The sequence below is a fragment of the Centrocercus urophasianus genome, unplaced genomic scaffold (genome assembly GCF_019232065.1).
Source record: "Centrocercus urophasianus isolate 14NV4802_14NV808 unplaced genomic scaffold, USGS_Curo_1.0 seq_34, whole genome shotgun sequence".
Lineage (NCBI taxonomy): Eukaryota > Metazoa > Chordata > Aves > Galliformes > Phasianidae > Centrocercus > Centrocercus urophasianus.
The window spans coordinates 5,536,908-5,560,253 of record NW_024884911.1 but is presented as its reverse complement, the minus strand read 5'-3'; the positions used below and the strand labels follow the sequence as shown (position 1 = coordinate 5,560,253).

Here is a 23,346-nt window from a genome sequence, read left to right as displayed (position 1 = left end):
ATGGAGCGTGTTTGTGAAATTAGTGTTATTTTTATTGCGTGTGTTAGATTACAATCACCAAAACAGCACAGTGGGATGCACTCAGCAGCGCGTGCTGCGTCAGGTTTGGGGTTTTCTTGTGTTTCTTTGTGTTCAAGCAGCGTTTGGACGTTGTAGGAAGGTTTAGCGGGGAAACGCTGGTGGTGGGCGGTGATGTTGGAGGTCTTCCCCAGCCTCGCTTCTCATTTGTTTGGGTGACTTACTACTCCAGCTCGCTCTGCCCGCGTTCTATTTTTACCGCAGCTCGTATTTGTTGTTGCGTAATAAAAGCGAGCGCGCGTTACCCAATGCAAACCACGCTTAAAGGAAAAAAAAAAAAAGCAACAAAAAACCCACGAGCAAAGCGCAGCGCTTCCCTCCGAGCTCTCGGCTCCCGCCGGCGGGCAGGGCTGGAGTTCCCACCGACCGTGCGGGGACCGCGAGGCGGGCGGAGGGACGCGGTGCCGCCTGCCGTCGCCCTCCGGCTCCCCGGGGCGCTCCGCGGCGCGCAGCCCGGCCGTGCCCGCAGCAGAACAGCAGCCGGGGAGCGGAGCGGGGCCGGAGCTCGGTGGGACGCGGCGGCTCCTGGGAGCTGTAGTCCGGGCCCCGCCGCCGCCTCCCGCCCGGCCCGGCCCGGCACTACGGGCCCCACACGGCCCCGCGGCCGGCGCATGAGCCGTCGGCCGCCTTAGCGCATCTATTCTGCTGCCTTGCCGAGGATAAAAAGAAGAGCAACTGGAGGGACTGTAAGGCAAACGTTGCTGGAGCTGCCGGGGCAAAGTAATCTATTTAATCTTTCCCTTTATTTGTTAGATGCTCGGGGGTGCGTCGCTAGCATTGGGCCACGGCTTCGGGAGGGAGGGGGGCCGGGAAAGAAGGGAGGGGAGGCAAAACCCACTTGGGAAAGGCCGACGCTGATTTTCTTCTTCTTTTTCCTCCCCTTCCCTCTTCTTCCGCTCCTCCACGGTGCGGAGCCCCGCGCCGCTCCCCGCAGCCTTTGTGCGCCGCGACAAAGCAACAAAGCGCGGCCGGGCACAGCCTGCCCATTGATTTCCTCCCGGCCCCGCCGCTCCTGCCCACCCTTTTCTTCTTCTTCTGCCGCTTCTTCTCCTTCTGCTCCCCCTGTCGCCTCGCCCAGCCCGAAGCCGCCCGGCCGGGTGCGCACCCGTTCCCGGCCCCACCGAGCCCCGCGCAGAGGAAATTTCTTTCTTTCTTTCTTTCTTTCTCCTCCTTTTTTTTTTTTTTTTTTTTTTTCCCTCCTTCTTCCCCCTCTCTCGCTCGCTTTCCCTCTCTCTCGCTCTCTCTGCCCGCCATCTTTTGAAAGAGGAAAAAAAAAAAAATTAGGAGCGAGGGAAAATAAGGGACTGTAGGCGCTCTTAGAAAATAAGAAAGGGGGAAAAAAAAAAAGGGGGGGGGGGGGGGGGGACAACGCAAGACAAAAAAAGAACGGAGGGGGGGAAAGCAACACGGGTGGGGAACAGGCGCTGGGGCTTGGGGCGGCCGGGCGGAGCGGCTTTGGGGCTCAGCCCGCAGCTCCCGGCCATTTCCCGGCGCCCCGGAGCCGCTCGGTGCGGGGTTCGGCCGGCGGCGATCCGCGGGACTCGGGCTGCACGCGGGGAGCGAGGGTTTGTTGCTTCAACTTCGCGTGTTTCCGCGGTGTGCGCGGCGACGTGGCTCGCGGGTTGGAATAAAATGCAAAACTTCAAACCGGCCGTGCTTTTTTTTCCTCCTTTTTTTTTTTTTTTTTTTTTTTTTTTTTTTTTTCTACTCGTTAGCTTTTGCACCTCTCTGGGCGCCACTGATAGAGCGTTGTTTGTAGGCTGCTTGGTTTCACTTTCAGACAAAGCTGCAGTGTTCAGGTCGCGGATCTCCGAGCGACTCTAAGCTGTGAGGCTGAACCCTGCAGGGTCCCTCCGAGTGCCAGCAGGCGCTGGGTGCGCTGGGATAGCTTTGGGTGTCTGCAGAAAGCAGAAGTTGCTGAAATAAACTTATTTTTCGGATAAGCAAACAGATGGGCTTCACTGATACTTGCGATGTGTATAAATGCTGTGTGTAAGTTGCTCGACGTTGGTAAACAGTAGGTTGGGGGGGTAATGCAAATAGCAGAGCAATAGCAGAGCACACCTGCTGTTGCTTGCTGGGAATAGAGGTGTGTTTTTGTAGGCTTGTTAGTGCTTTGAATGTGTTCAGTGTGTGTGTGTATGCTAAGGGGTATCTCTAAACCGGGGATTTGGGATTGACACCGAAACCTTGTCCCCCATTTGCTCAAGTGGAGGTGTTAGAGAGGACCCTGACTGCTGTATGTGCTGCACAGTGAGAAGCGTGGGGTGGACAAGAAATCCCCGCTGCAGTCTGCTTGCACTACAAGCACCAACCCACGATCTGTATTGCTTGCAGCTCCCAGCAGCTCGGGTGTGCTGTATGCAGAGTGCTGCCTGCTGCTGTTTTGTTAGCTGAAGTTTAGGGAGTTCTTCTGAAACAGTGTAACTTCTGGCCCTCCCGCTTTCCTTTTTCTGAAGGAAAAATGCTAAGCTTGTATTTTCTTTCCCTTTACTCCTTGCTGGTTAAAAATACACACTAGTGCTTCGAGACCATGCTTAGTAAAACAGTTGAATGGAGGTTAATGGTGTTATTCAACATTCAGCATCAGCTTGATTGCAATATTGTCTTCTAAACTCTATTTGCACAGCACTGGGTGCTCAAGCTATCCCACTGAAGGATTGTTGCTGTGACCTATGCCTGCAGAGTTTAAGAGTGCACCTACAAATAGAATGTGTGTGAAATAGCTGAGGTTTGTTCTCCAAACTGACTTTGGTGTCTCAGCTGCATTAATCATAAATGAAAACTTTAGCACTTTCAGCAAATGCTGGTTTGGTTGGTGTCTGCAAGTGCAGTGCATTTCAGTGGGCTTCATAACTGGACTTTCCTTGGGTTGCTGTAATTACATCGGGAGCAATGACTTCAATCACAATTAATAATCTAGCCAAATACTGCCTTCCTGAGCTAGGATCTGCTTGTGATGTCACCCCTCAGCCCCCTAATGCCAGTGGGAGCAGTACTGAGGTGTCTGCAGCCCCACTCCTGGCCTGCCTGCCCTGCAGCTCTGGGGCTGTGCTTCCCAGAGCCCTGCTCCTTCCCCCGGAGTAATCTGGGAGCTCACTGACAGCACAAACAACTCCAAGTCAAATCCCTCTCCCCAGCAGCAGCTGAGTGATGTAGTGGGGGCTCATGTTTCAAAGGCTTAATTACTTTGGCAAAATATATTACTCTGTCGACTTTGGTAAGCTATCAGGTGGTTTCAGTATAGACGGAGCTGCACTTACCTAAACAAAGAGCATTTTGGCTCTCAGCACTGCTGTTTGTTTCTCTTTAATCCCAGTTGCTCTTTCTCTTGCTAATTTACGAAATTCATTAATCTGCAGTGAGTTTCCCAATCATTACCATGAACTGCATGTTTTGTTGTGTTGGTTTTGTTGGTTGTTGGTTTTTTTTTCTTTTCTTTTTTTTTTAAATTACCACATTATTCTCCAGTAATAGCCCAGAACACCACTGCAAGCAATAGAGTTCTGGGAATTAGGAAGGAGCCATTGTTTGCTGTGCTGCTCAGTGAGCTGTCAGGACATTTTGGAAGGATGTGTGCATCTCAAGCTTTTCATTCCACAGTGTCTTACTGTGATGTTGCCGGGTTTTTGTCAGTCATTAGTGCTTGTCAGAGATGAGCAACTTTCTTTGGGGCACACTAACACTGCATTGAAAGGGAGGAAGTACTCTTTAACCCGCTTGCTGCTAAAGCCAACGTGAAAAGGAAAGGATTTAAATTCTTTTGGAGAACAGTATGGAAATTCACTGTAATGTGCTGCTAAGGCTGCTTTTTCTCTCAGCTCTTGTTCCTTCCCCCAGTCTTGCTGATAAGGCACCAAGTGAAGAAACACTCGCTTTTTTTGGATTCCTTTCACACCTTGCTGGGCCTCATTCTCTTTCTAGCCTGAGTCTGATAAGAAGACATCATCCTGGCTGGATGTATTTCAGCAACGCGGATAACCTGGGCAGAAAGGAAGGTTTGTGAGCCTGAATCCTTTGCTGAGACCAGGACTTGGCATTTTCCCCTCCACCAGCATTACAACAGGTGGAACAAAGCAAAAGAGGTGAAAGTTCTATGAAATGGGAACCAACCTGGAACAGCTTGAACTGACTGAAATGATTCCTGGGTTTATCTATCTTCAAACGTTGAGATTTAGATTCAGTCCTAGCTGATGCAGGTCTGGTGTGGAAATAACCTTGTTTGCTCGTCTTTCCTTCAAATCTGTTTTTTTTCCCCATCTCAAGGAAGAAGAGGCAGAGACACATCGCAGTTTTCCTTCCTAGCTTTGAGAGCTCGTTCTACTTTTGAAGTTTAAACTCGCAGCACTTCACTGATGCAGCTGCACTGATAAGCCTTGCAGAGTGCTCCCTGACACCATCACACCAGCAAGGATGCACTCTGTGTGACTGACTCGACCTGTTGTAACCAAACCCCAGCAGTGCTGGAACAAAGGCACGCTTTTCCTTGTGTAACTTTGTCTTTTTATGCTATCCTTGTATAACACCATGGGAGGTGCCTGGAGGGAATCACACTTCCTCACAACTCTCCAATGTCACCATGCCAAGAGAAAAATCTGTTTTCTAGAACTGCGCTGGCCAACAGATGTCAATAAGCAAGTGGGAAGCTTGCAGTATAGTGCTGGTTTGCTGATAGCAGACTTGGAATGCAGACATCTTCCTTACCAAGGCTGGTTTGGGGGCTCTGCTGTACAGAGGGCAGCATGGAAACTGACCTGCTGAAAATGCATTTGTTTTATTCAACAGGCAGAAGAGTTGTTTGTGGGTATAAGAGAGAAAGCTCTTTCTTACTGGAAAGCCTTGCCTTTTGGTGTTTGCAGTTCTGCTTCCGATCTGTGAAACGGCTGCAAAGTGCAGCTCTTCAAGTTGCTGTGTGAAAGAGGGTCTGCTCCCCCAGGTTTTTGCTGGCGTGCTTGTCTGAATTGTATTAGAGGTGAGCAAGTGTGCCAAGAGCACAGCTCCCTGAGTGGTCAGTGGAGAGAGCTGTGTTCCTTTCCCCATTGAGCAGAGTGGGAGCATCCTTCTGCCTGGGGCTGGCAGGCAGGGGGGCACCTTCCTGTTCCTGGTTAGCTGCACAGCTCCCTGCATAGGCAGGGATAATAGAATTCAGAATACATTTTCCCCCCCTTTTTTGCTGACTGCTTGGGAGTTTAAATGAGATGCATAAATGCAGGCAGTTGGAACTGCCTTATGTCCTTTTGAGGAGTGACAGCAGCTTAGCTAGCACAGTTGATCGCACCCGAGCTGACCTGCAGCTTCCTTGCATAGTTGGGCAAATTTACAATCTATCCAACCTTAGCAAAAGCAGTGAGGCACCTTTCACGTGCAATAGACCACCTGTACTCTTTTGCACTTGTTTGCATGTATTTACTTTGAGTTAATACTGCCTTATCCTGGGACAATGTGTTTGTTAGGACAAGGTGCTTAAATCAGTATGGAAACAGATAAAGCTAAGTCAGTGCAACCTGTCTAGGGGAACGTTGGTGGGGATGAACAGTGGTCATAAATAGGAGGGCTGCAGCAGTGTGATACATTACTGCTCATCTGTCAACCTGCAGTAAATAACTTGGTGGGTGGGTGTACTTGCTCTGCCCCATTACCAAGTGTAACATTACTGTGGCTCAGCTAACAAGTAGTAATTGTATGTCATAGTAATTCCATCCCTTTCACTTCATTGTCCATCCCCTCAAAGCCACTTGAGTGTCATATACTGCTTTAGATAGACCTCATCTGCTTGGGAAAGTTGTGGTACACAACTCAGAGCACATTTGAAACCAGCAGCAGCTGATCTGTGCTTACTCCACTTTCAATGTTTTACATCCTAAAACAAACCTGCTCTAAATATAGTATAAAAATGTTTTAAAAAATGAATAGAAGGCTGCAATGATGTATAGTATGTACACAGAGAGATCTGCTGATGAAAGAAGGTATTTTTCTCTAGTGAATCTCTTAGATAGTTATGCTGTGTACTGTGAAATGCTTGTAATGAGTTAGTGTACCAATCTGTGTCTGTTTGTTGAAGTCTGTCTTCTCTGACAGTGTTGGCTTGGAGGTACCCCTGAGGATAACATCTGTAACACTTGTAAGTGGTGTTGGTGATGCTGGTGTGTTGTCATGCAGCATTAGGAACTGATGTTCTATGGGCTATATGAAGAGACTAATGGCTTTGTTAGTGAATGATAGGGGAAGTATTTGTATCCTAATTTTGCATGTGGGGAACTGAAAAACCCACAAAATGGGGAGTCAAGGACTGAGCTTGAATATCAACATCCTGATTTCTAGCTTCTTTTTTGTAATTGTTTGCAGGTATGGCAGAAACTCTGAGATACTCTGCCAAGGGGGAAGGATTCACTCTCGCTTTTTTTCCCCCTCTTTAAGATGTTTTGTGTCCAATAATCTGTCTTTGGAAATGGAAAGAGCAGAAAAAGAAGCAATCATGACACAGCCTGTTGTGGAAAGGTTTTGTATATTCGATTCACAGTGTGCTGAGTCAAACTGAACAAATAAGTTTTTGCTTTCATACCCAAGGTACGCAGAGCACCACGTGCTGGTTAAAAAGGGGCAAGGGCAGAGCCCTTCTCAGAACACAGCTGTTTAACTGCAGATCTCATCCTTTAAAAGGCGGAAAAAGAGGATCCTGCGTGAGTGTGCACACACTGTAATCCTGTTAAGAGTTCTGAAGCCTTTGTGGGTGTTGCCATGTTAAGCTTTAATGGGCGTACATCTGTTTCTATTATGTCTGTATCATTTGAAGCTTGGATTGGTGACAGAGTGTTGTTATTTTTTAAATAATACGGCTGGAAAAATGGTTCACTAACATGAAATTGGCATGGCTTACTTCTGGAGTCACAGGATGAATCTGCAGTAGTCTCATCCATAGGCTAAATCACTCTTTGGAGAAGTTTGGCTGTAGAGTAATGGATGAGCAGGAGGAGTTAGGAGACAGAACTTTGAAGGGAATGGATGTGGTGCAGATGGGGAAGGAGGCTGATGCTGACCTGCACCGTGATTCTTTTCCCTTTGACCACTGTGTCTTGCCAATTTGTGACACTTGAGAGGCAGTTGGGAGTACTGGTGTGAAGGGCTGTTAATAGTGGGTGACTGCAGTTCAAACCCAAGCGAGCAAGTGGATTTGTAGTTCTGATTGATTCAATTAAATGCAAAAGCAAACGTGAATAGAGGTAGAACAGTAGATTCTGTCCATCTGTGAAGTTTAAAGTGGTAATACATATCTGGAACATCAAGAGAAGGATGCAGCAAACAGCTTTTGTGCTGGTTCTGAATTTGCAGGATTGTCCAGTGCTTAGAAGCTGTGACCAAGTCTGCAGTCTTCTGATTACATCAGCAGTGTTTCTGAACTCGGTATTTGTGTGAACATGGGGATTCCTTCCTTCCCTTGACTGGGATCCTGCTTCTTAGGGTGGTGTGTTAGGAATTACGATGAGAGACACCAAACATTGAACACCTTATGGTTGTACAGTGGCAATTGTTCTGCTGCTGTCCTGTAATGAAGATGTATCTTCAGGTCTGGGCAGTCTTGTCTAGATTAACTATCTACCCTGACAGTGGGAGTGCCCACCAATATATCTCTTTCTGAACAGACTTGCCAACTCCAGATAGTGCTTAGCCTTCTCTGTCATTGCATCTCTTCCTAACAGACAGCTCAAGGCAGAGGGACCCAAAACTGTGCATCGCCTGAGTTTGTGTCTTTGCCCAAACCTTCCTTAGCAGTTTATTTTGATGGGCCAATTAGTTATCTCTTCTAGGTGATAAATCTGCAAAACCCATCTACAGGGTGGTGTGGAACCACAGAAACCATGCAGCTTAGTAAAGGGGAGATTTGCTTAGTGCTGTGCAGGGTGAGACTTGAAGCGGTTACTGAATCCACAGAGATGCTGTTTGCTGTCTGTGTTGTTGTTTATACCATGCTTCCAGTGTGCTTTCAGCCTCCCCCGGGACCCTCTCCATCCTGCTGCTAATGTGCTGGGAGCTTGCATGGTATGTGGCTGTGCGCCAGCACTTGGTTTTTGCCTGGTGTCCAAGGCTGCAGGACTTGTAGTGCACATAGGCTTTTGGAGGACTGCAGTAACCCCTACAAACCCCTACAACGTATTTGCAACTGCGGTTTGCTTGTTTTCAGATAATTCCCTGCAGAGTGAGATCTCAAACTGGGTGAAATCCCCCGCTCGGATGCCCAGTACTGAGTAAACTCTTTAAACTGTCTGACACTTTGTCTCCCACTGTAGCCTTGTTAGCAAAACTGCATGACTCCACATCTGCAAAACTGACCTATGGCTGAATTGAAATTCGTCTCCGTGTTTTTGGGGAACCACAAGAGATAGCGGAAGAAATGTCCAAAGGTCATGCTGTCCTTACCTGCTCCAAAGCAAGACGAACCACACCTAATCCATTGCAGAAGCAGGTTGTCTAAGCTCTTTTCAAAAGCAAATTCAGAGCTATGAGAAGAAACTTGTTATACTGTGAAACACCACTCTGCAGTTGAAACTGCAGCCTTTAGAAGGCAGCTGAGCCCTACTGGTTTGTGTTGAAGGTATGTGACATGCATCTAATTCTTCCTCAGACTCAATTAGAAGGTGCTTTCTGTGTCATTAGCAGCTTAGTGGAGAGAAATGCTTCAGCCTGTAATTATCAGAAGGGCCATCATTTTATTTGGGGTATCCAGCAAAGTGCTTGTAGACTGCAGTAGGTTCTCAGTCAGGATAAAGGAACTCTTGGGTTTCCCTGATTTTCAAGCGTGATGTAAGCCATCTTAAAGCAACCTTGTTTGTGGGGTGTGCTGAGCGTGTATTGGAGCTGAAAGCCCTTGAAACTGCCAGTTACACCTCTAGCTAACTCTTATCTATTGGTTAGGAATGGACAGGCTCCTGGCTGAGGGAGCACCTGCTCTTATAACAGCCAAGGAGAGACCAAGGGTGGGAAATCGGTCTGTATAATCTGATGAGCATTAACTAACCAAGCCAAAAACTAAGGAACTGAGTTAATCTGCTGCTCTTTCTCCCTCCCTCGTACAGAGGTAAGTTAAGAGTGCAGTTCCATCTCAGTCTCAGGATTTTACTGGGGCTGTGCTCAAAATGGTATACAAAAAAAAACCCTGATCTTTGATATGTGGAGTTAACAATATAGGAGATAACAGGGACAGCTGGGTAGCTGCAGTATGCTATAGGAGCACTCAAGCCAAATTCCCATTTCCTGCATTGAGGCCAGGTGCAAATGCTTCATCCCCAGTCCTGAGGGGGTGGCACGCTGTGTGCAGCAAGCATGTGTCTGCCAAGGAAGCGCTGGCTGATAAAGCAGCTTGTCTGCCCTCAAGTCTTGGTCTCGGATTGCAGCTCCCTTTGCTTTCAAAGGGAACATCCCTGCTGACATGGAGTTAGTAGGCAGTGAAAGCTGCCTGAAGCTCGATTCCTAGACAGGGCTGTGAAGGAAAGCAGAGTGGGAGGAAGAAGAGGGCATGCGCCAGCTCTGTTTTCTTTTGGGCAGCCTGAAGGAGTGGTGGTGTATTCCTGCTTTCTAAAGCCATAGGCATGAAATGGCTGCGGATGACTTCACAGTCTGATCTGTTTTGACAGGTAGACTTTTGGGGCCATACAGTTTATGTACTACAATGAGTGGTGATATAATTGTCTTCAAAACCAATGAAAATCAGTCCTGGGACTACAAAGCTGCCTGGATCTGAAACTTGGTTGCTCTAGGGACTCTTTGGACTGTGTAGTAATAGTAAGGCTTGGAGTCGACCCGGTGAGCCCCTATACCTGCATTTCCTTTCTTGAGATCATTTATTTTAAAGATAGTGGAATTTACTACCTTTAAAAAGGAAAAAGAGACTTCTGGGTAGGAACATGATTGCCACCAGTTCCCAGTTTTTGGATGGTGTTTCATTTACCCCCGTGTGATTTCTGGGCTCTCAAGTAAACCAAATTCACATGCTGCCTCTTCTAAACTTTGGCTGCTGTTAAAATTTAATGCTCTGTACTTTCAGTTCTCTGCCATCCAACATCTCCCTGCTAAAGCGGCTCATGCACTGAGTAATGTATATGTAATCACAGTGGCTGCAAGAAAAGGAATCTTTTCAATTAGGCAACTCAGGAAAGGCCGGAAAGGCAGTTCTGCTCACTGCCTGTTACATGTTTTATTACCAAATACCTGTGTATGTGTCTGTCTTGGAACTTGTGTTTGTGGGAATCTGATCTGCTGGCAATCTTTTCCAGAACACTAATTTCTAATTTCTGCACCTCAGAAGTAGTAGGAGTGTGCTAAAGCTCTCCCACGGCTGGAAGAAAGCCTGGGCAACACGAGCATGTGCCTGCTGCTTCTCTGAGATAGAGGATAGCATATGGTGGCAAATCTGACCAACTTTTCAGCTATTGCTGCTGCCTGGGGAAAGGGAGCAAGCATCTGCTCTGGTTGCTGCACAGAGCCTGGGTGGGGAGCGATGCTTGGAGCTGCAGAGAGCAGTGCCTGCTCCCACTGCCGGCTGCTTGATCGTGATCCTGCCTCCCTCCTGCCTGCAGAAAGCCTCTACTTCTGCCTTCCACACTGATGATGTTTCTCTGAGCGGCTGCAACCTGTGCTTTGGGGCTCTGCTGCAGCCCTCATCGCTGCAGCGTGCAGGGAGCAGCAGCTCCTCGAGGTAGGAGCAGGGTCTCACTGCGTGTCTGCAGGGTGCTGAGGGCCCTGATCTGCACGGCCTCTGTGCCACCAAAATGTAAATAGTGATGTGTAGATAAAGATGAGGTCAAGGAACATCTCTTCAACTTGATAATTTTCCCTGGTGGGGAGATTTGTCACTGCTTCTGGCTGGGCTGGAATCACTCCAGGTTTTGGTCAGTGTCCAAGTAACTGTGCAGAAACATTATATGACGTAAAGAGTTGTCAGGCTCGCACGATAACACAAAGCTCACTACCTTCTAATTTTGCAGTCAAAACAAATAGTCCCCTGTGCTGCAGGAACAGCAGTGAGGGAATGAGCCATCCATTAAATGTTCTGCATTGCCAAAGGAAGTGGCAGAACCGTTAGCTGAAGCAGCAGGCTTACTGGCACAACGTGCATTTCATGGGGCTTTATGGCTTCTTTTAAAATAGTCTCCACCACTGCAGACAGCCTGTGGGCTGCATCAGCTGAGCAAAACGTTATTCTACTAGGACAGGGAATTGTTGTTGTGTTTGTTGGTTTTTTTTGTTCATGCCAGCTGTCTCTGCACTGACTGACCAATGCAAGCAACTCAACGAAATAAAAGTTTAAAAACAAACAGAAAACCAACCTTCCAACCTAGCTGTGTTTTCTGATGACTGGTTTGGCTGAAGGACAAGCTAAACCTGGCAGCTTCGGGATTGCAGCTTAGCAGAAAAGGACAGGCTTGTGAACTCCAGAGAAGCAGTGTTTGTTGGAGGGTTTGAGTTTAGCTTTTAATTATCATCTCTAACTCAGGTGGATAGGAATAAGGGGAAATACACAATGTTGAAGCAGTGTATGCTCTTCTATTTGTGATAGCAAGAGGTTGTACTTCAAATCTGTGATATTAAAGGTGTAGTTGTGCAGCCAGAAAAGTCAGGGACAGCTTCTGTCACGTGAACACTAAAGGTCTGTAGAACGGGGTAAGTTAATTAAATTAACTTAATTTAAACTTCAGTTATTACTCCAGGGCTAAAAAGCCCAACCTTAGACCCTCACTGGAAGATGGTTGTGCAGAGAGTGGTTTTGGCAGTCCTCTTTCCAGGTCTGTGCAGTACTTTGTGCATTGCTGCATTGGTTCCTAACTGTGCTTTCTTGGAGTTTAAATCACTACTGATGCTAACGCAGAGTATAAAGATGCTGGAGTGCTTAGACCAGAGCTGTTTGTTTTTAATTCTACCTGTAATGGTAGAAAATTCATTTGTTTCCTTATTTTTTTGTAATGAGTGAGTCTATTTGAAGTGGATGATTTGAATGAGAGGATGGGCAGGTCGTGCCTTTCCTCATTTAATAACTGAGATCTGACAGCTAGGAAATGTCTTGTGGAAAGCCATTGCCTATCTGAATTCACTGTCATGCACTCTGTTAGGAAGTGGGATATTTCCAAAGCATTTGCACTTCAGATTTCTCCTAATCATGCTTTTTTTTTTTTTTTTTCTTTTTTTTTTTTTGCTTCTTTAAGTGCTATGTTGAAACTAAAAAGGAATCTGACATCAGGGCAGCTTCCCCTGCAAACAATGTGGAATCTGATGGAGTGAGGGTTAAAAGGGTGCCTGCAGCTGCTGGGCACCCAGAGAAGCAGTCCCTGTGTCACAGAGCTGCCAGGTTCCAGAGTGCTCTCCTGGTTACAGAGCTGTTGGGTACCTGAGTGCAGATAGCTCTGCTGCTTGGACAAGCCTGGAAAGATGGGCACCTCAATATCCCTCTCTGTTGCAGGTCTATTTGTTTGCACACATCTATTTTTGTAAGATTCCCCTAAATTAGGTACCTGTTTACTCCTTGCTGTCATCTAATCAGTGACTCAAAGGGTAAGGTGGTGTTCTATATTTAGCCCAGATATTTAGCAGAGATGATTAGGATTCTATTAAGGAAGAGTTATTTTGCTAGGATGTCTTAGCGTGTTCTCCTTCCTTCTGTATCACTGCAGTTCCCATCTCAGTTCACATCTCTGTGAGAAGGAAGCATATGTCAGTGAGAGTATATCTGTGGTTTTCTGAGCATATTTCACATAATTTGCCTCTAGAAAGTGGCTGTGGTCTGTTTGCCAGAAGAAGGGTAGCTGCAGTTCTGATGTGAATTGAAATATGGAATGTTTATGGAAGATGACACAGCAGAGCTGTTTACCATATGCTATACAAGAGGCAGTGATACTAGACCGACCGTTTGTTTTTCCCCTGGAGTTTGCTAGGGAAAAATAGAACAACGTAATGCAATATGTTTATTCTTCCATTTTTCATACGTCTCCTTGAGTGCTCATGACTCTGGTCTTTTAGCCAAGCCATGGGGAGCAGTGTAACACTAATGATTTACACTGAGCCTATATCTTGAGATTTCCATATAAAACTGGGGCCCAGGCAAGGGGCTGCAGTAATAGGTGTAGTTAAGACATTTGCTATTCAGCGTGCAGATAGCTTCCAGTTAGGATGTTTCTGGTGACTCCTTTCATTTGCAGCTGATCCTAGCACTCTTTGCAGGCCCATTCTCTTCTCTTGCAGGGGATCCTCTGACAGCTGTAGCTGCCAGCTCTTGATTCTGAGATGTCAGACTCGCCATTGCACCAGCATGGGGATGTGCAAGCAGGCTCAGTGCCAGCAGCATGGGTCTAGAGCAGCACGGCTGTGTTTACCCAGAGCTGCCTGCTATGGATTTACTAGCTTGAGTCAGCACATTTGTGGGAGTGTCTGCATTACATCCCAGCTGTGTTCTTATGCTACCCTGTGTTCCTGCACAAAGATGCCCTCTGAACTAGGTAAAGCTCACTGACTTTGTGCAGGCTTTGAATTTGGGAATTGCTGTTCCCGCTCTCTCTCGTGTCTTGAGCTATGTTCGTCATCAAGGTAACAAAGTTTGTTATGGAAGATGAGGCAGGTAGGGTAAATGGCCTGAGTTGAGGCATTTCTACTATTGCTAGTGTTTGGATATGCCTACTTCAAATGAATATCAACACTTAAATGTTGTCCTCTTCCCCTCGTTTGCCTTAGGTTGCATGGTTGGACCCTGGAAATGGGATGTCAGTCCCATTCAGGGAGCATAAAGGAAGAAGGAGGATCTCCCAGTTGCTGCTGCTGTGACAGCGAGTGAGAGCACGAGCAGGAAGATGTCGACAGTCACTTCAGCAATTCAGGCTCCTCAGGGCCCTGTGAATCCACCACCTCCAGAGGTCACTAATCCTAATAAGCCTGGCCGGAAGACCAACCAATTGCAGTATATGCAAAACGTTGTTGTAAAGACCTTATGGAAACATCAGTTTGCTTGGCCTTTCTACCAACCTGTTGATGCAATTAAATTGAATTTACCGGTACGTATCTGTCATGTTCTCTGTATTGTGTTCTTGGAAAGCTGGGTGTTAATTAGATCGGTTTTCTGATCATTGGTTCAGGTTGCTTTTGGTGATTACCTTGAATATTCTCAGACTCACCCAACTTAAAGATTGCTTTTCAGAGCTGGAGAGGTGCAGGTGTCTGAAGGAGAAAATCACTCCTTCACTTAGTAGAGGAGGAGAACAACACACAGGCAAGCTGCCTTAGAGTAACTGAAGCATAGTGCTTCATCTGTGCCTTACCTGCACTTACATCTTCTCACACCTTGTCCCACTTCTGTCCAATCTGAGTGACAGACTGGAAGCCTGTGCTCTGTGGTGCGTTTGACTGGACTCAGTGTCGTTGGTGCTTCCTCTGGACTTTCCTCAGTTTGCTGGTGACTTCGGTGTTGAGGAAGATGCTAATACTTTGGAGCAAAATAGTTTCAAATGCCGTACTGGAGGCACAAATAACAGACCAGTTGCATTTATCTATTTGCCTCCTGGGCTTAATTATGTATATCCTGTCTCTGTCAGACCAGAGAGTACAAGACAGCCGGGTTATTCATGAATGAACAAAGTTTTCTGATAAGCTTTCTTCCAGTGAACAGAACCACCTTAACATTTACTTGTTCAAAGTGGTCCTGTGGATGTAAATATCTCAGCAGTGGAGGCAAGCCCCTACCCACCTGTCATATTAAACACAGTGCCCCTCATCTCTGGAGTCCATCCCTCCAGGCGGGCCACTGCAAATCTATTCTGACTGCTTTGAACAGGAGGATTGCATGTAGGATTCAAGGAGCGAGGCTCTGGGATGTGAGATGTGCAGAGCTTTAGTTACCTCAGGTTATGACCTAATTTTATGGACTGGGTCAGGAGTCTTCTGAACTCGGTAATCTTGTTGATGGGTGCTATTTAAAGTGCGAGGCAAAAGAATGAAACACTTAACACGTGCATAAGATTCCACTCAGTCTTTGCTCTTTTGTGTCATCTTTTTGTGGATTTTGTTTCTCAGCGAAGCGTTTTGAAGTGGTTTTAGGGCAGGTTACCAGAGAATTTGAAGGAGGAGTCAGTTGGAAGAATAATTGTTTTTCACATGTGGTCTAAATCAGATCTGCACGAGTCCAGTAACCAGCAGGATTGCCTTTTCTGTCCTGGAAAAAAAAAAAGTGGTTTCTCAGGTTGCGCCTGAGAGTGGCCAGGGGCTGCGTGTGGCTTCGTGCTCACATGCAGTGAGAGGCACTGCTGCCTCACTTCGGAATGAGAAAATTACAGCATGTAACCTCGCGTGCCTTGAGTGTCTCCAGACTAATCACAGCCTCTACAAATGCTTGAGTCCAGCCCAGAGAGAAACTAGGTTAACGCATGGAATCCTTTGGAGACCATTTCAAGAGAGTCGCTGGAAATCGTAGTGCAGTCTTGGCCAGTGCTGCCACTGATAAACTTCTGTAAGTGCTGAGTGTCTACAGACAGTCTTACAGTAAGGCAAGCAGAAATGCTGCTTCCCAAATTGCTGCCAGGCCTCAGTTCAGCTGAACAGCCAGCCAAAGTTAGTGCTATCCCTGCTACCCCGGCTTCTGGTCTGATGTGAGAGTGAATCGCATCACTGCGGTGTTAGCTGGCTGTGAAGTGTGCCAGCCTTCATCATCTGGAGCACCATCCACAGCCTCACTAAGGGGTACTGAGGCTGCTGGCAGCTTAAGGGAGAGCTGCTCAGAAAGCATGTTTTCTTCCACATACTGCTGTTACTGCCTTCCCTGTCCAGCTGTCCTTATACAAAGCTGGTCATGTCCAAGTAGGCATTTGTATGTGTGCTAGAGTGTGTACTGGGGAAGCTGGGGAAAAGCTGGCTGTTATAGAGGGGGTTCTGATGCTTTGTAATTAAGTTCATAATAATGACAAGCTATGAATTAGAAAACGGAAGTAAAAACGGTATTTGCAAAAAGAAAAAAATGGGGGTGTGTGTTTTTTGGAGGGGGTATGAGGAGAAAGCTGGGAGTGAGATGTGGGTGCACTTCTTTTTCTCATGTCAGGAGATGTAACATCTTTCCTGTTTCTCCAACAGGATTATCACAAAATAATAAAAAACCCCATGGACATGGGAACTATCAAGAAACGCCTGGAACATAACTATTACTGGAGTGCCAGTGAATGTATGCAGGATTTCAACACCATGTTTACAAATTGTTATATTTATAACAAGGTAAAAAGCCTAGACAAGCACCTAGCTGGGGCACTGCCTAGGAAAAAAGCAAGTTGTTACAGCACAAGTTTTAAACAGGGCATCTCCTCTGTGCTGCAGGCCGTCCTTGCAAGGATTCAAGATGCCACCAGTTGGAACTGCATTACATGAAATGCACAGAGCTGTCTTTCTGCCATGTCCTTCTTCCCTTGCAGTAGTTAAAATGGCAAATATGCATATAATTATGAGGCACATTTCTGTTTTGGAGTTGCATAGCAAGTTTTGATTCATTTTCATTTAAGAGCTCTTCAGGATGAGCTGAAGTTTGTGTAATGCTCTGCAGGTGTTTTGTGGGCTGTTAATGCTGTGTTGCACTAGTTGTCTAGCAATAAGCAGTGTCTCCTGCAGAGAGCAGTTCAGTAAGCTGCATAACTCTGTCCTGTATCTCGTTCATACTTATACATCTTTGAATTGCCTATTAATGTTTTGGATTTGTCTTATTTGCTACTTTGTTAAGTTGTTAAAAGCTGGTATTCTTTGTTGCAATGACTTGTCATCGTTGACCCATGTTGGAAAGCAAGTTAAAGTAAACAAGTTAATTAGTTTGAACCACAGGCTATATGTTTACACTTTTCTCTAGGACCTGTTGGCAAGCAGGGAGGATGGCTCATCTGTTCCAGTTTTCTGCTTCCACACTGATGCTAGTTATCAGGACTTCCAGCATAAGCCCGATATTCTCTGGATGAAATGTTTAAAGGCTGTGATTATTACATTCTGCACTAGATTAGAAGAGCAGGAGAGTTGCATGCAAGGAGAGAAAAGAGCTAATCTGTTTATTATCAGGGAATTGGGCGCCATCACTTATTTGAAGGGCAGCATCACTGGGGATTTCAAAGTGTGATCTTGTACCTTCTGATGTGTGGATGACACAGCTCAGGCTTGTCTTCTTCCTGCAGCCCACAGATGACATCGTCCTTATGGCCCAAGCCCTTGAGAAGATATTTCTGCAGAAGGTTGCTCAGATGCCTCAGGAGGAAGTCGAATTATTACCCCCAGTTCCTAAAGGCAAAGGTCGTAAACCATCGGTGGGCTCACAGAGTGCAGGTATTTCCCTGATCTGGTGTCAGTAAATGTTACAAGCCTGTTGCTAAGGTCTGACCCATGTTCCAAGCTGATTTTGCAGATGGTGAGGAGGCTGGGAAAGGAACTATGCAGTCTAACAGAGCAGTGGAGTGAGAGATGACTAGATAATGTTCACCCAGTGTTTCAGGCCTTGTCTGTCTTACTGCCACTCTGTTTGTCATATAAGTATCTGTGATGTATCCATCTGCACAGCACATCTGTGGGGAAGGGCAGTGCTGTTGCTTTCTGTATGCAAAGAAGAAACCAAGGCACAGAGAGCTGAGGGAGGTAGACATGTGCAGGTGTGGTGCGTTTTGCTTGCACTGGGCTGGCCTCAAGCTCATGGTAGGAAGACTCAGGTCAAGTAATTGATTCTCCAGTTCTTGTTGGACCCTGAGTAACAGCACCAGGCAAATCTCACTCGGTGTCCTGCGTGCTCTTCCTGTGGCCATGAATTGGGGACCAATTTTGCCAAGCCCCTGACTGCCCGGTACAGCAGCACCACTGTCACTTTGCTCCCCATGTCTTGTCAGCACTTGTAACCGTCGGTAGGTCACAATGTGTTTTCACTTTGTCCTTTGAAAGGAGCACAGCAAGCAGTGGCCGTGTCTTCTGTCTCCCCGCCGGCTCCGTTCCAGAGCGTCCCTCCAGCCGTGTCTCAGACGCCCGTCATCGCTGCCACCCCTGTGCCAACCATCACTGCTAATGTCCCACCTGTCACTGCCCCACCTGCCGCTGCTCCCCCTCCTCCTGCTGCTCCAATAATGCCCGTGGTTCCTCCTACGCCGCCGGTAGTCAAGGTAAACAGAACTTGGCCTCTTCCTCTTCACAAAGCAATATTGCTAAGCAGTGCTTTAATTTCATCCCCTCGTTGCTGGTTACGTGCAGTATTTCTCTTGGCGTTTGACTCCTTGCTTCTCTGGCCATCGTTGTCCCTTTGGGATGTGCTCAGACGAGTGCTTGCTGTTGGGTTTGAGTGGGTTGGGCAAAGTTTTGCCAGTTTTACCACAGCCCAACTCAGGTGGTGTTGACTATAATTGCTCCAACTCAATTACAAGCTCTTATCTGACCATAGCCTTAGCCAGGGCGGATGCTTCATGAATCAGAAGGCTATTGGAGATTTCTCCCGTTTTGATCTATGTTACCCAAAGCATCTTTTCCCTCCAACTGAATCTCTGATTTTTCCTGGGACTGTTCCTTTAAGATTTGCACACTCCAGCACAGGAGTGTTTCTCTCTGCTGTAAACCAGTTCAAGACAAGCCTGCCACTCCAGCTGGAGGAGATTGGTGTTGCCTGCAGGTTTTGGGTACATTAATTTTGTCTTCCTTACTGAGTAGCCTTCTGGGAGGTGTCAATGGTGTTTTGCTATGTTAATTTATGTGTAAGTGAAAATGTTGCTGTAAATAATTGCTGTTTTCCTAGCAAGCTGTATATTGCTTTAAAAAGAGATAAAAACGTACATTAGATGACATTTTTTTGTTCTCTACAATAAGAATTTAAGTGCAGAAGCATCAGCATTCTTGATTTAAGGTTGCATGGGCCAGTGGAGCCACAGAATTTGTTTTCCCTGTTTCACCCAACAGGCTGGGAATTACTTAAGGATGTTGTAAATCTGATCTCACAGCTGTCCTCCTCAGGAGCCTGTTTCATAATGCAATGTCTGACCAAATCATTTGCTTCTGAGAATCACTTTAGTTTCAAAATTCAAGGATGAGCCCAAAAGCAAAAATATGCAAATATGTACTGCAAAGATAATCCTGCTTGGGATTTACTTAAGACTTGCCTTAGATTTCCTTGGGGACCATTTTATTTTATTTTTTTTTTCCTTCCTTTTTTTTTTTTCTTTTTTTGTTTCCTCCAGAATTGCTCCTCCATAGGAGCAAAAGGAAGAACTGACTGGACAGTAACAGCTTGAATTAACGTGGGATGTGTGTTTTATTTGCTCGAAACGAAATCATTACATTCTTAACTCTTGTCCGTAACGAACAATCTGCCTTAGCACATTCACTAAGTAAAAGGGAGTGAAGGCTCATAGGTCTTTGGTGATTAATATGCTTTGGTTCAGAACTTATAGCCTGATCCTGCCACTGGGGACTCAGACATGTGGTTAAGTTACTGACACTTACTAAGTCACCATGCATCAGCTGAGCTGCAGTAATCGACTGGGCGCACTCCTTTCCTTTGGCAAACATGAGGTAAGAGTCCTTAGTTTAAATCTCAGTGAAATGTGTAGAGCTTACGTGTTTTGCATCCTGTTTGGGGTTGGGTTGGAGATGTGCAGATGGCTGGTTACTGTGGCTCAGATGACATGCAGCAGCACATCGTGTCGTTGTCACTGAAGTGCGCGTTGAAGCCTCTGGTCACAAGTCCCGTTTATCCCAGTGAAATAATCACGTTTTCTGTCCGAGGACAAGGCAGATCTCAGGAATGAGGATGAATTGTGCTAGGTTTCTCCTAGCTCGGTCTGAGAACCGGGCTCGTTACTCATCAGCTCTCTCCATTTGCTGTTTCAGAAAAAGGGAGTGAAGCGGAAAGCGGACACGACCACCCCCACCACCTCTGTGATCACTGCCAGCAGGAGCGAGTCCCCCACGCCCCTCTCAGACCCCAAACAGGCCAAAATCATCGCTCGGAGGGAGAGCGGCGGCCGGCCCATCAAACCACCAAAGAAAGACCTTGAGGACGGAGAGGTCCCCCAGCATGCGGGGAAGAAGGGCAAACTGTCTGAGCACCTCAAGTACTGTGACAGCATTCTCAAGGAGATGCTTTCCAAGAAGCACGCGGCCTACGCGTGGCCCTTTTACAAGCCCGTGGATGCAGAGGCCTTGGAATTACATGACTATCACGATATTATCAAACACCCCATGGATCTCAGTACTGTTAAAGTACGTCCACGCTTACCACCTCTCTTGCAGGATATCTCAGCCCTCTGGTTGCAGAGGACTGACTCCTTCTGGTGGGGGAGGGAAGGGACAAGGGTGGAAAATGAAAACCGTTTGGATGTTATCTGGATATTTTTATATTTTGTTTCCTTATCCTCTCCTTTTTTTTTTTTTTTCCCCCATGATCTGGGATGTGTTTTTTCTGCCCTACAAAGCACACTGTGTGGCATCCTCTCCTCTTTGTGAACAGTCCAGCTGTTTACACTTGTGTCATTGGGATTATGTTGCACTCAGAAGAAGAGGTGCTGTATTTCATAGGATTCAATTGATAGTATCCCATTTCCAGAAGCTGCTGCCTGGCTAGTTGTTGGCATGATGTGTGGTCTAGATAAGCTTACACTGAGCAATTCCAGCTGGAACATGAAGATCAACTGGTGCTTAGGTGAGGGGAGGAAATAATGTGATGCTTATGTGGTTCAAGCTTTGCTCTTCAGGACCTTAGCTTAGTGTGGTCCAGTATTCAGTGTGTTTTTCTCAGTAGACTGGGAAGTTTCTCTGAGTCCCTTCTAAATATCTGTGGAGGACAGCTGTGTTACTCTAATTCCCTTCTTGTCCATTGGGAATCAGTGTTGGTGGAGATGAGACTTTCTTCTGCGTGCAGAAAGTTAAGGTGTGTTTGCTGGCTTTCAGGAGCGTGCCAGGATGAGCTGTGCACCCAGCTTGGCCCCTGTGTGGGATTGTCTCAGAGGCCTGGCTGACTAAAGAGCAGCTGCATTCCTGGTTCCTTATATGTTCCTTGGCAAGCAGTTTGCAGTGCTCTGGTGTGCCATGCCATTTGGCTGTGGTGCTGCAGTGGTTCTTACTGCAGCTACTCTGTTTTAAGGTGGTGAGAGAATAGTCATCACAGCCTGTGCTGAGGGCTAGATAAAGAGTTAGTGGTGTCTGAGTTATTAACTGCCCTGATACCATGGTCTTTGGCAAGTTTCCCCACGGCTCTGTGCCTTTGTTTTTCCAACCATTACATGGAGAGAATAATGCTTAACCTACCCCACAGGGCTGTTGTGAGGGCAGATGTCTGGAAGCTGTTATCTAAGTCCTGATTGTTGTTGATTGGGTTTTACCCAAGCTTTGCTAAAGGCCTGCAGCAATTTCCTTGGAGAGATGAGAATAAGAAGGGTGAGTTGAGCTGCAGGCAAGAAGTGGGAGCCTGAAACAAGTGGTACAAAGGTGGGATAAGGGCTGAGATGAAGGTAGTAGTTTGGGAAACTGGAGCACTTGTGCCTCACTGATATTCTGCTGGGAGAGGAAGATCCCAGGCTTCCATTTTGTTGTGCTCTGAGGTCCTTGGAGAAGACGAAAAGGGGCCGTATTGGGTCTTCAAACCAGTAAAAGATTGATGCAGAAAGGGTGGGAACAATGTCTTCTCTTCATCCTTTGTGGGCAGGACAAGGCTTCTTTTAAAGCAGGAGAGGCTAGACATTAGGAAACATATTTCTGAACACTAAAGGATACTGAACAATACCATTGATTGCTGAGAGAAATAAGAGTTTTCTAGCTGCCTTCCCAGCCCCTCCAGCCCTGCTGTCTATGACTTCTGATTTGCCATTGTAAATGTAAGGAAAAAAAAATAGTTAACAGCTGAATATTTCGAAATGAGTTTATAGCCCAAATATATTCTGTTGCATAATTTTAAAATCTGTTTTCTTTTGTCAAGTTAATTTTTCTTTACAAGAAAGCAAAAAAAAAAAAAAAAAAAAAAAAATCCACAGATTAAAATGTTGTTGGGCTATGAAACTGTTGGTTTTGGATGAAAGCAAAGCCTTAGATGCTGAAATGTATTTCGCAGGCTGTAATCAGCCATTGAGTGTGCCAAACAAATACAGCGGATCAAAAGGGCCTTTCACAAAAGATGTGTTTTAGAATAAATGGCCCCTCTCGTTTGAACATATTGTTTTGCTTTGGGGTTGGCCTGAGACACTTTTCAAACAGGGCCGGCTCTTCTTCAGACAGGAGAGGCACAAACGTAATTCCCTTTCCATCTCTGTGCTGCGGTTCCTCCTTCATTGTTACCAAGAAAATGAGCTCTCGTGACACAAGTTTGACAGGCAGCTGGCTGTGGTACAGTGGGGTGAGATGCTGCAGGCGTGCAGCCCCCTCCAGTGCATCCCTGGAGGTGAAATTCTGCCTTTTTCTGGATCAAAGCAGCTTTGGCATTCGTTGCAATGATTCAAGGTGTTTCCAGTGTCTACGGTGGAGCTGTGAAATGTCTGTTGCTTCCATTGGGCAAGCGGGAGTTTTGCTTGGGTTGAGACTTAGGTGTGAGCTGCAGACCTTGAGCCTTCTGCTCTGATGGAGGATGGATCTGCCCATCCTGTGTGCTGCATGTCAGGCAGCCCCTTCCCTTCACTGGGGGATGCAGATGCACGAGGCATGCAAAAGGGAGGCCTGCAAGCACTTGGCAAGCAATGAGTTCCTTCAGACTCTTTAAAATGCAAACAAAATCTAGTGTTAACCTTCTTTAAATTTCCTTTTGGAAGGAGTAATTGGAGTTAAGATTTTATATGTGGTAGTAATACATGCATAAAATCAATTAAGTGCTAGGAGTGCTGTGAATTGTTTTCTAAACCAAGTCATTCAGTCCCAGGCAGCAAGAGAAGTGGGTGATGGTGAGGAAAATGAGAGGATCAAGGTGCAAATATTTAGTCCCTGATAGTTATCCTCACTGCAGTGAGAAAATAACATTAGGCACACATTCATGAAGGGCAAATTCTGTATCTCTCAGTTGGACTTTATTAAATCTAGAGTTGCTTTTGTAGCTTAACTCTAAGTGCCTGTCTGGCTGTAGACATCACCAAGAGAAGTGTTCTGTCTTAGTCAGACTAGGTGCTAGCCATCTTTTCTGCCTTTTCAGATTTATGCAGTAAATATACCCAAGCAGCATGTAGAAATGAGGGTGTTCCTTTAGTTGTAACTGTTGACTTCTTGTCCTTTTGTCCTTTGCTTTACTTACATTAGTTTCTGGTCCAGTAAATGTTTTCTAAATGGCTCTCT

The 23,346-nt window shown here is 46.3% G+C and overlaps 1 protein-coding gene across 2 annotated transcripts in view; it reads left to right on the top strand.

Moving 5' to 3' along the window:
- The first annotated feature begins 672 nt into the window (after positions 1-672).
- Positions 673-23,346, top strand: part of BRD3 (bromodomain containing 3) — a 29,854-nt gene continuing 7,180 nt past the window's right edge. The window contains exons 1-6 of one of the 2 annotated variants that reach the window (XM_042830832.1): positions 673-798; positions 13,792-14,108; positions 16,174-16,311; positions 17,247-17,394; positions 17,998-18,212; positions 19,927-20,298. In XM_042830832.1, the coding sequence (XP_042686766.1) occupies positions 13,908-14,108; positions 16,174-16,311; positions 17,247-17,394; positions 17,998-18,212; positions 19,927-20,298 (1,074 nt within the window). In that variant the 5' untranslated portion in view covers positions 673-798; positions 13,792-13,907. Of the gene's footprint in view, positions 799-8,576; positions 8,669-13,791; positions 14,109-16,173; positions 16,312-17,246; positions 17,395-17,997; positions 18,213-19,926; positions 20,299-23,346 lie in introns of those variants that run through there. The other variant, XM_042830833.1, reaches the window with a different exon arrangement.